At 37.6% G+C, this 12845-nt stretch overlaps 1 protein-coding gene across 3 annotated transcripts in view; it reads left to right on the top strand.

Annotated features, from left to right (window-relative positions):
- The window catches only part of LOC130142020 (homer protein homolog 1-like), a 122071-nt gene extending 114257 nt beyond the window's left edge, over positions 1-7814 (top strand). For 2 of the 3 annotated variants that reach the window (XM_056323420.1, XM_056323417.1), the window contains exons 8-9: positions 96-176; positions 5541-7814. In XM_056323420.1, the coding sequence (XP_056179395.1) occupies positions 96-176; positions 5541-5729 (270 nt within the window). In that variant the 3' untranslated portion in view covers positions 5730-7814. The remainder of the gene's footprint in view (positions 1-95; positions 177-5540) is intronic. The other variant, XM_056323418.1, reaches the window with a different exon arrangement.
- Positions 7815-12845: the final 5031 nt, after the last annotated feature.

Genomic DNA, 12845 nt, shown 5'->3' with positions numbered 1-12845 from the left:
ATGGCTTGCTCAGGAGAAGAAGCAGCAGCCAGCTTTCCTGCACTGAGGCCAAGCCAGGAAACATGTTGCTAGAGAGGTTGTTTCTTCTCCCTTAGGAAATAGAAAGATTGAGACAAGAAATCAACAGTGCCAGAGAGCTTCAGGCACAGAGAGATTCTCTGACCCAGAAGTTACAGGTGAGCTATGGTGCATCTTCTTAATTTAGACAGAAGGGAAAAATGATCAAGTGAGCAATTCACATCAGCAACTTATGCTATATTCACTGAAGGTGCCAGATAAATATATAAGTTGCATTGTGTTGTGAAATGGTGGGTCAGGATGCTCCTTGGGGAATTTGTACCAAAATTTCCACCTGCTATAAGTTGTTATTTTTTTCCTGAGGAAACAGACCCAAATTTCATTTACAAGTCCACAGAATATGCTTGGACTAGCAGATGTGCTTCATCGATACATGTTCTAGGCAATTCTGGTCTCATTTTCACTGCAGTCTCTTCCCATAGGTCTTGTGTGCCACTGAACTGTCAGGTTGCATATCATGTTGGGATGAGTTTGTATTCAGCTTTTAAATGTGCTTTGAGAAAGTAAAGGTTAAAGAGTTCTTGTGGAGTACGGACTTCAAAAACACACTGACATTTTCTTGGAATTAGAATTACTGTGGTTTTATTGGTTTTACTGAGTTGTTTCCTTACTATGTGTAAAGCCACATACCTCAGCCTACCGGAAGCAGTATGCCCTCAGTATACCCTCACTCGCTACATCTGAGCTGACCAGCCAGCACAGACACACCTCCCTTGTGAAACCTGTCTTCTGAATAAGGCTGACCCAAAGCTTAGTTGGGTTTAAACTCTGAATTCAGACTTCAGAGTTTTGATAGGACTGGAAACTCAGACATTAAATAGCTCCAAATCCAAAGTGCTGGAAGGTGACCCTCGCTGTTCTGCGGCTTGACCTAAATCATGCTGAAAACAAGCCCTGTCAGACTATCCACAGCTTAAAAATCATTAAACAGATATTCTTTGAAATGCATTACATGAATTGGAACTTCCTTGAATCTCATTTTAACTGCAGAATAAACCACATGATAACAAAATGAGTTTATTATTTTTTCAACATTCTTAAGTCAATTTGGAAAAAGTATGTTATTATGGTATTTCTTTAAAAATTGTTTTGAATACACCTGAGCTTGCTTATTCCACTATTCCAAAAATTTTTGCTGGCTTTAGACTAAGTATGGGAGTTTTCAGCTGAAAAGGAACTTATCTGAAAGACTCAAAAGGAAGATTATAATGAAAGTTGTAAATTGTTCTAGCAGTAGCATATGCAATAATTTCAGTGTAAGATCACATGAAAAGTAATAATGAGCCGAGAACTAGCTATCCTTAGAATTATGAGAGACTAGTAAGAGATGAAAGGTGTTTTAGAATTAGAAAATGCTAAGGTTTTATTAAAAATTATACTTTATATATAAAGTCAGTACCTTCCGTTTGGTATATTTATATCTTTAGTAATCAAATGGATATAGTATGTATATATTTCCACATCACGTTGTAGGCAATCAGTTTCTAAAAATGTTTCTATATGATTCTGTTCAAATAAATGTAAAGCTGTCTTAGGATCCAAGTTAAAAGTTGCCTTTCTTCAGCTTAAAGCTTATTACTGACCTGATGCAGCCCGTCTAAAAGATCTTGAATCTTTGCTTTGCTATAATCTTCCTGCTTTGATAATACTGGCTTTCCCTGAGCCACTTCACCATACATCTGTGAAACTGGTAAAATGGTGTTTTCTTCTGTAGCTCCAGACTAACCATCTCACATCTGTTCACTTAGTTGACTCATCATCTGTTTTCAGGGTGATTGTCTCCAGGGTCCTGTTCTTCTCGCTCTTTTTTCTTCTACTTTATTTTTTCCCTCTTGTGTTTGCAAATGGATTATGTAACTCTAAATTATTTTGGAATATAGCTTCTATGGAAAACTCTATGAAAAGAAATTTTTATTTCAAAATGTATTACATTTCTGCCACACTCATATCAGGGAATGAATTAGAAATCCATCATTGGCAAATTCCAGTGAAGATCAGTGTGAAGGGTAAGTATCAGGGCCTTTGTTACTTAATATTCATTAGCAATGTAGAGAAGGCCTATCAATGAGTCATGATCAGTGTGACTCTCACAGTAAGTCAGGATATCTTTATTACTGTGGCTGATTCCTAAATATAGCTGTTGTGTATGGTTTGAATATTTCATTTGTATCCTTGCAATGAATTCCACAAAAGATTATTACAGTGCAAACAACAAATATAACTTGTTAACAATTTATTTCTTTTCTAAAACAAAACAATGTATGAAAAATTATTGTCTCTGCTGTTAGAAAAGCTTGAAAAAACAGTGTAAAATAAACCTTGTAAAGGGCCTGAACGTGTCAGAAGAATTAGATTATTGTTAGATGAGATTAATTGCAAAAAATAAAATTACACAATTATGGGAATAGATTATATCACATGGACACCTCTACTTTTCTTCCCATCAAGAAGCAACAGTTTTGAGGTACACTGACTTGTAATAGGAAACTGCATGAGCTGAACATGAACTTGTAATGCAATACTATTGCAAAAATCAGTAATAGTAATTTAGGGTAAATATGTGTAAGGATCAAATGTAAAATTTGGGAAGAAGTGTTTTCCAGAAATTAAAAGCAACAGCTCATGGCATATTTCAGTTAGATCTACTTCCCATAACTCATTAAATACTTTAAGCACAGATTAGGGAAAATAAAATAGAACAAAGTATGAGATAATATATCTGAGGAAGTGTTTGGGGAAGCTAAATGTATGTGGATTAGGAAAGAGATATCAGTAATGGAATATAAATAAAGTACACAAGCTGGAAGTTTAAACAAAAGAATGTAACTTCTGGTTTGAAGAGATACAGGGCAAGGACTAGCAATGGAAAGTTAAAGGGAAATACCTTATTCTGAGTATGGTTAGAAGCTCCTATATCTAACATAAAGCTTTTGGTTTTACCTGGGTGCTCTCACCTAACAGCTCACAGCAGAACAATTCCTCAGTTTAAGAGTGTCTGAGAAGGGCCTGAAAGATGATGTTCAATGCTAGCTACAGGCCAATGGACTGCTCTTCAGGCCCAGATGTCATGAAATAAAACCATATATATAGCCATGGGTTTGTTCCAAAGTGATCCCTTTCAACACTGGCTTGCCTACTTACAAAAAGTAATTATCTCTGGGGTAAGAGCAGTTGCAAGGAGACTTCCTAGAGCGCACACATTTGGTGAGCAGAAGAGGAGCAGTGACAGGAGAAGCAGGAAGCGTGAACAAATGTGGAAAAACAGCAATCAGTTTTGTGTGAGCTAAAGGACTGTGTCATTCCTGCAGAGCTGAGATGACCCTGAATTTCCCTTTTCTTCCTGTACTGCAATCACTCGGCCTCAGAGGGTCTTGAACCCATGCAGTCATTACACTGGGTAGTACTTGTTAGTACTGTTTGGAGGGCAGGAGTAGAGTCAGTGAAGGAGAGTCTACAGAGTGTATGGGCTGGGTTATAATCAGTTAGCTTGTTTGTTTATAGCAACAGTGGGATAGTTAATCCTTACATAAGCATGTATGTATTTTTATTTATATTGTTTCTATAAATAGTCTTTTTGGTTAGCTTCCTTTAATGCTTTGGCAACTATATTATTCAAGTGTTAAACAGATTAAACTAATTTTTCTCTTGGTCCTGGCAGCAAGGGGCAATTCTTGCTCTCAGCTGTGCTGTTTAAGACCAGTGGTCAAATCTCTGTAATTTTTAACTTGCTCATTTACAAACAAGAAGGGAGGTATTCCAGTTCAGCTTGGATGTAAACCTTGACTGCACAAGCAACTACAGCTATGAGTAAAGCGGGTCCCTGAAGCTCTGCCTTCTCCACCTGCACTGCCACTGGGGGTCCCAGAGCTTTCCCCCCCATCCCACAGAGTCTGAGAGCTGACACAACTCTGGCCACATCACCCCATCCCTCCTCTGGTCAGGAGTGCAGAAGCTGATAATTGCTGCCATCACACCCCTCACAGATGTAAAGGCCATGGACTTTGACACAAAGCTGCCATTTTATACCTGTTACTCTTGACTACCCAAATACATATTCTGTATGGCTCAGGTTGTTAAAGTTATCTGGGCTCTCTCCAATGTAAACATGAATGTATTCATTAGCTTTGAAGGAAACAGAAGAATCATAACAAAAACAGTGGGAGAGTGGAAGGGCAGAAAGAAAACTCATGCTGGGAGGAATGACAAACCACCCACCCTATGGCTGTGTGAAACTAGTTGTTGTAAAAACTCGGAGCAGGCCCATTAAAGTTTTGTGACACAAAGCCACTTATAAAGGTAAGCAGTGTTTAAAAAATGTTAACGTATGTAAATAGGAATTCACTATGCACTTTTCCAGAGAATGGCTGTACTGGGTGTATGGTATACTAAATACACTGTCCCTGTACTACCTTTGATAGTGTTTTTCATAACTGAAATTATGAAATTAAGCATGAATTTATGAGACATGCAATGAATGAGACAAATAACAGTATGCTACTCTAGACTCACAACTGCTACATTAGTAATTTGATAAAAGAGAGGGCATCTGGTTTGCACAAAGCAGAGCAGCCATGACCTCCCTCCCATCATGCACAAGCCAGAGCTGAGGGGCCTCATCAGGTAGCACTCCCCTCTCACTGGCTGGTGTGAGGGGACTTCTCTTCCTCATGAATGAGAGCTGAGCTTGCTCAGGGTCAGATCCCCTTAGCTATGTGTAACATGCTACTGCTGCTTCCTCTTTGCACCCACTGTATGGGAACAACTTGTCTGTACAGCACTGGTAGCTCATGCACTTTCCCTGCTCCTACAGCTGTACTACTGCAGAGTTTGCAAGTGGGAGCTCCGAGGCACAGTGCAATGAGACGAGACATTCAGCTTGCACTTGCTTGTTTAAATTTGTTACAATTGATTTCACCTTGACATCAGTCTTGCTAGTTTATGTTTCTGTCTTAATTTTCAGGGTGAAAAGGCCTATAATGTGGGACAGGAGTAAGGTAGTGCTCCTCCATCCATAAAGCAGTATTCTGGATGAGCTTCTATATAAGACCATTTAATGGGGATTGTGTACTTGAGCAGTTTGTGTAGTCTAAATAAGGGAATACTTGAACATAAGTAAACCTTTGAGAAACTGTTTTCAGTAGGTGGCATATTTCTGAGTGATAGAAGTGATAACTTACCTGAATATCACATCCATTGTTCACTGACTAAATTTTATCCCTGTCCAAAAGTTTCTGTCCTTCAGATGAATTAAAATGGAATGAAAAATGGAGGAAATGGTAGTACATATGTAATCCTAATAACAATTTGGGTTCTGGTTTTGGCTTAGTGGAAGCTGTAAAGTGTCACAATCACAAATTGTTTCAAAAACCAGTTGACAAAAATAGCACATGAATACCAGCAAGATGTTAAACTGCTTTCCGTTTGCAGACAATGCATTAACATGTTATGTATTTTCTTTGAAGGAAGTAGAAATTCGAAACAAAGACCTGGAAGGCCAGCTGTCTGATCTAGAGCAACGTCTGGAGAAAAGTCAGAATGAGCAAGAAGCTTTTCACAATAACTTGAAGACACTTTTAGAAATTCTTGATGGAAAAATATTTGAACTAACAGAGTTACGAGATAACTTGGCCAAGCTAATAGAATGCAGCTAAAGAAATGAGATTTCTGTGCCAATCAGCTTAAAGATGCACTGTCTCTCTTCATAAGACTATGTTGGGCTCTGCATCAAAGTTGCACAAAATTAGAAAATGCTCCTCTGAGAGGGCTTGTTTAAAATTTGAGTCATATTTCAATGTAAAATTTAGAAGTCAGCTTGTAGCTAGCTGAAAAAAATGACAAACTTGAATTACAAATTACCTCCTTGTACATTATTGGCCATAGACAACTTGAAAGATGTTAACAGTAACTAAATGCAATCCTTTTCTAATTATCAGTGATGGAAGAATCAGTAGTGTCCCAAGTCACATCCCCTTTTTGTGATAAATACAATATAGGTTATCTGCTGTTTTATTTATTTAAGATATTGCTGTGTTTTGTGCAAGAACTTAGTGATGACAGCCCTGTATTCTGCCGTTCTTGATTTCTCAGGATACTTTCCACTGTGGAGCAGCAGTGCTGTTACCAATTTATTCTGGCCAGGAATGAGAGAGAGTTGCATCTTTAATTGAAACAAAGTTACTATAACTGCTTGTATAAAGTTGTTCTTTTTGGAGTTTTATTGGTAATTCTTTATGGAGCTTACTCTGGTGTTCTACAAAATTGTCCAATGTAGTGTTTACTTTTTCATATGAATTCCATCTAATTACAGTGAGTTACTATCTTCCAATTAACTGTACTTTGAAGCCAACCAATGATGGCAGGTGAGTCCCCCAGGGGAAAAAAAAATTTAAAAAAAAAAATCCTGAGAATTTTAAATGTAAAATTTGACATGCACAGATAACAAGAAATAGCCAGTTGATATATCAACTGGCTATGTTCAATTAACTGCTAACCTGTTCTGCAGGAGATTTTTTCAGAATGTCACATGAATGTCAGGTTTTGTGAATAATGTTTTATGGGGATTATTGTTTATTACAGATTGCATTAAGAGCATAGAGCTATTGCAAGGAATTACTCATACACTGAACTTGTCCAGACAAGAAAGCTGTTTCTAAAAATTTTGTTGTCATAAATTGAAATGGAGACATTTACTCTTTTATGGGTCTTCATAACACATCTTTATTGAAACTACACCAGGCAATATTCTGAACTGTTAACTAAATATTTAAAAACAGGAAACTGAATTCAATTATCCTCAGTGAGCAGGTTTTAAAGTTGTTTTGATGTAATTTTAAAAGACTTTTGACAAACATGCATTTATTTATATAATAGATTTATTTAAAAAACCCCAACTCTTTGAAGGTAAGCCAAGTGTCATGTGTCTTGCATCAAAGTACATTCTTGCCATCAATTGCTTGTAACGTTGAAGAAGGATTTTTTTAAAAGTATGAATGAGTGTCAGACTTCAAAGTCAAAAGATGCACTGACCTTTGTTTGCTCCCCAAATTAATCTGAATGTTAAACATGAAATCTAGCTGCTTATTAAATTTGTACAACACAATTTTCTCCACTCTAGAGACTGCTATTCAAAACTAGAAAATATGTTTGTTTTTATGCGTGTACATACCATATAACACATCGGTTCTCATTTATATCAGAAATACAAGCTTTATTTCTAAAATACTGGGGTTTTTTCTTTACCAGTAATTTATCAGGTGTCCTCTGACTAGTCAGGAAAATGGTTTAGGTCAAATGCTAAACCATCATGTATTATACTGTATGTAATGTACACAATGTTTAAGTTTTCTCCATATTTTTAGGGTATTTTCTCAGCTAATTCATTAAAGGGATGGAGGCAGCTTGGTTCAGTGTGCTACTGGTTGAAAACTCTGTGGTGAGCTACATGTTTTTCATTCAGTGTATTGTAGACAGTGGTGTGTATATCTTCATCAGGTCCAGATGAGCAGATGTAACCAGTTTTTAATTTACCTGGGGATGTTTGGCCTGATTCTCTTGTCACTTATGCTGCTGTAAACCAGATGTGTCCCTGATGTGATATCAGCAACATTCAGTTGGCATAACATCTGTGGAAGTGCAAGGAGAATCTGTCCTGTTAATGCTCAGTGGACATAAAAAGGATGAAGTAAGAATAAAACCACAGAAAGTTGATGATGGAATAAATGTAATATTATTTTAAATGATATTATTATTGACATTTTTAAAGATATGATGTCATTTACATGTGGGAAAATAGTGGACAGAAATATTGCCACTTAAATTTTGTGAATATGTGTAGTACATTAGTACATATGTAGATACAGAATATGGAAAAATTTAGATGTGCACATTTTTAATATTTTCCTATTGAAATTAAATTTTAAATTGGAAATTGATATTTGAGAATTTATTTTCTCAGTAGATATGCTTCCTTTTCTTTTTAAAAATAATATAATTACTGAGGGCTGCTGCACCTTTGAATTCCCAAATAGTTGTCAAACATTAATATGGAATAAAGTGAACATATGTGCACATATAAATAAAATCCTATTGCTAAGAGTATTTTTAATGTTTATTTACAGTAGGTGAGTGTTTAGAAATTGCGACCTAAAGTTCATACTTAGGTGGTTAAACCTACTGTAGCCTCTCCACTTCTGTTTTAAGATAAAAGTTTGCCTGTTTGAAACATTACTTTTCCCAGAGACAGATGTTATGCATTGTATATATCTTTGATGAAACTATGGGAATATGTATATCAGAAAACAGTGTTGAGTACTATAGCCTGAAAACATGACTGTGAACTTGCACAGGAAGGGAAAGCAGTCACATCACGTATAACTTGTTATATGGCAACTAGTGTCTTGTAAAAAAAAAAAAAGCATTGCCCCCCAAAAAATCCAAAAGAAAAATCAAAAATACACTTTTTATTTTTAAATACACTTTCTGTTCCCTGGAGAATGCACTTTTACGCTTTTTTTTTTCTTAAATCTTTTTGAAGCATGTGCAAATGATCGCAGCAGCTACCTTAATCTTTCAGATGATACTGGAATTTGCATTAACATGTTATGTTTTGGAATCCTGAATTTGACATAAAAGATTTTTGTAAGTATATCCCCATCTGGATAGTTAGTTTTTAGAGTGTCTTGTTCATAATCTATATGCCTCAATGATCCAGAAATTGCATTTTTCTATGTGGACAAAGTAAAATGTGTGAATTAATCTGTCTGTTACAGACTGGGAATTCCTTTTCCTGGTTAATATATCCAGGAAGAAGGAGAACAAAATGAACTGATAATGCAGAAATGCTGTTATAAGGTCTCTAAGAAAATACATTTTCAGGTATAATAAATATATGAAGGGCTAAACTAGATGTAACACAAATAAGTATCATTTAATGCTATTGGTGGCATTCCCAGGATAATCCCTTTAAAGAAAACCCTGCAAGAATGAGCAATGTGTCAAAGATTAATATTTTGGGATGTGTTTTTTCAGTTGTTTAGTTGTGGAAGGTTTCTGATTTCTGCTCATTTTTCTACCAGTTAGGGACTAACTTAATGTTTATCTTCAGCAAGGGTCTAAACCTCAGTTTGTTTTATCATCTTTTATATGCTGTACTGAAGTGGCTCTGAACACCACATTCATTAGGAGGTTCATTTCAAAGGTAAAAAAAATCAAAGCCTTTACAGAAATACTGCATGGAAAAAGGAATGGAAAACTGTTGCAGACCTTAACTCTGCAGAACTGTGGATGTCAATAAAAGCACTTAATTTAGTTGATTACAGAAATCTTGGATCTTGAGGCCAAATATAAATCTGATTAAAGATTAGGTCTGAATGTCAAAAGGCAATTAAAAAAATCCACAACCAACCATCAAGAAACCCCATCCAAATACATTGCAAAGCTATGTTCAATTTGTCTTGTTTACAATTTCTTAATAATGCTGTATATGTGCACCACGTCTGAATGGTGCTAAGCAGAGAACATACCACAGAATAATAGGTATTTTTTAAAAAAATTCTCTATTTTTGCTTATTAGCATTAGTTTCTTGTTATACTCCACTTACTTCAGACAAGTAGGATTAATTTCCCCCATTATGTTAAATGTTTGGGAATGATGAACAGTTTTATGTTAGATCCTGTTCAGCTCATCTCCACTGTTCTGGCTATGCAACATAGCCAAAAAGCAGGTGCAACCGTTTATATCTAAAGACCTGCAATACCGCTAGATAGTATGGGTTCTCACACCACATGAGATCTTGTTGCTTGTCTGCCACAACCTCTCAGGGACTTGTAGCTGCCGGTACTGCCTCTGTGCTGTTGGCAGCTCATCCTAGGACCAAAGAAACACAAGTGTAATTTATACACACTTTCTTCCTCATTGCCTGGTCTTGCACAAGCAAAGCTCAGCTGCAACAATACCTCTGACAGTTTCTGTTATTTTTCAAATGCAGGCATGGGAAGAAGTAGTAACCATCAAAGATGGTTTAGATTTTTTGGGGGGAAATGTAGAGTTGTCAAAAAGATTGCCTTACATGGACCTTCATAAACAGTACGTGCATCTAAATGCTAAGGGGAGAAGACCTACACTGACAAGATATAAGTGTAATCTGCATGTATGGATTCCCCCTTTTGAGTTATATTAAATAAGGTCATGCAGATATTTGCAAACTTAAGTTTTTCAGAGAGAGAACAAGACCTTTGAAATTCTCTGAGTCTGTATTGTATTTTGTTAAATAATGACAGGAATTTTCTCTAAAAAAAACAAAGGAAATGGGAAGCAAAATGATTTTGTACTTCCCTGCAAGAGAGCTATCATAGCCCTTAACTGTGGATGGAAATGTGAAAATTTAAATCTTTCTCTGCATCTGAATATACAGTTCTTTTTTGTAATTCTAGCAGTGTTTCTCAGGAACCAGAAATATGACTTAAAAAGCAGTGAAAGGCACAGTGTTCTCTTCAACTTTAACTTAGTGAGAGGAGCCAGAACAGTAATGTGCGCAACTCAAGTAGTATCTAGTGTGAACATCCTGCACCAAAGTCCCTACTGCTCAGCCTCACTGCTACACCCTGATAGCTATGTGGAAGCTTGCTCAAATGTGGCTGCACTTGCTGTCTGTCCCAGAGGCATCCCTAGAGGATTTGTTGTCCTTTGTTCAGAAGCTGCTGGTTGTGTTGTAGCCCTTTTGCTCCAGAGCATTCTGCACATTTGCTGATTTGCATGCAGGAGATGAAAACAGAGGGGAAATTTTGTTCAACAGATCTGAGAGAAGCAGAATAATGTGCTGGGTTGATATAAGCACCTTTTCCCCACCTCTTTGAAAGAAGAAGGAAAAAAAAAGCATTATTTGGGGCGGTTCTTATTTTAATTTAAACCTACAAAGTCAAAACTTTTTTACCCTATTTTTCATGTATTTTTCCTTTTTTGTGTCTATGTTCTTTTTGCCTGCATAACATGGAACAGCTAAGCACATATTTACAATAAATATAATAAACTGCTTATGGAACCAAATACATAAAAATCCAGTGCCCTGCTTACCAGGCAGGCACATCAGCAACCCAAATGAAAAGCACAGAAAAGATAGCTGTAGGTATGGGGTGCTGCCTGTTGTGTCTGAACTTTTCTTAGCCTCAGCTAAGGAGTCAGACAACCAAAGAAGCTGAGAGAAGAGGCAACAAGGAAGCATCAGGAAGTATTTTGAGTCAAAGCTGGCTAAAACAGTGAGCAATGCAAGTATTTTCAGAAGTCAGGAGTCTGTATGCTTTTTATTGATGATGACTGCTTTTCAGAAATAGAAAATTCCTATAATGTGTGTTAAACTCCTAAAGTCAAAATACAGTAATGTGTCAGGACTGTCAGGCTGTTTTCAAAAGAAATTAAGCTGATTTTCCTGCTAAAACAAAGGGATCATATACCAGGCAGCAAAACTTCCTGTCAAGCCGGAGGATTTCAATCATCACCTAGGGTAGGAGACTGGTATATTTCAAAGGAATTAGAGCAATATTTGGAAACTTCCCTGAGAGAACCAGAAAAAGATGAGCACGGAGCTCTGTACAGCAGCTGCAATGTGCCTGAGTCTGACTAGGAAATTTACCTACAAGACTTCCAGTCTGGACTGGCAGGATGGGTAGGTAGCAAACTGTGCTGTAGGTTCAAAGGTTCATAGAATTATAGAATGCCAAGTTGGAAGGGACTTCAAGGATCATCTGATCCAACCTTTCTTAGCAAAAGCACAGTCTAGACAAGATAGCCCAGCACCCTGTCCAGCTGAATTTTAAAAGTGTCCAATGTTGAGGAATTCACCACTTCACTGAGGAGATTATTCCAATGGCTAATTGTTCTCATTGTGAAAATTTTTCCTCTTGTGTCCAACTGGAATCTCCCCAGAAGTAACTTGTACCCATTACCCCTCCTCTTTTCCATATGACTCCTTGTAAAAAGGGAGTCTCCATCTTTGTAGTCACCCTTTAAATACTGGAATATTGATAAGGGCTCCCCTAAGTCTTCTTTTCTCAAGGCTGAACAAACCCAGTTCTCTCAGCCTTTCCTCATGTGGCAGACTTTCCAGTCCTTTGATTATCTTTGTGGCCCTTCTCTGGATCCTCTCCAGCCTGTCCACATCTCTTTTTGCGTAGCAGGGACCAAAACTGAACACAGTATTCCAGGTGTGGCCTGACAAGCGCTGAGTAGAGTGGGATAATGACTTCTTTATCTCTGCTGGTGATGCCCTTGTTGATGCAACCCAGCATCCTGTTGGCTTACTTTGCTGCAGCAGCACACTGTTCACTCATATTGAGCTTGCTGTCCACTAGGACCTGCAGGTCCCTTTCCACAGAGCTGCTTGCTCCCTAGCTGGGTAGATCCCAGCCTGTGCTGCACCCCCAAGTGCTGAGGGAGCTGGCAGATGTTATTGCTAAGTTAGTCTCCATCATCTTTGAAAGGTCATGGAGGGCAGGAGAGGTGCCTGAGGACTGGAGGAAAGCCAATGTCACTCCAGTCTTCCAAAAGGGCAAGAAGGAGGACCCAGGAAACTACAGGCCAGTCAGCTTCACCTCCAGGTGATGGAACAGCTCATCCAGGAGGTCATCTTTAAGCATGTGGAGGAAAAGGCAGCTATAAGGAGTAGTCAACATGGATTCACCAAGGGGAAATCATGCCTGACCAAACTAATAGCCTTCTATGATGGAATGACTGTCTGGGTAGACAAGGGGAGAGTGGTGGATGTTGTCTACCT

This window comes from Falco biarmicus, chromosome W (genome assembly GCF_023638135.1).
Source record: "Falco biarmicus isolate bFalBia1 chromosome W, bFalBia1.pri, whole genome shotgun sequence".
Taxonomy (NCBI): Eukaryota; Metazoa; Chordata; class Aves; order Falconiformes; family Falconidae; genus Falco; species Falco biarmicus.
The sequence above is the reverse complement of the archived record's forward strand: the minus strand, read 5'-3'. Positions and strand labels throughout refer to the sequence as shown.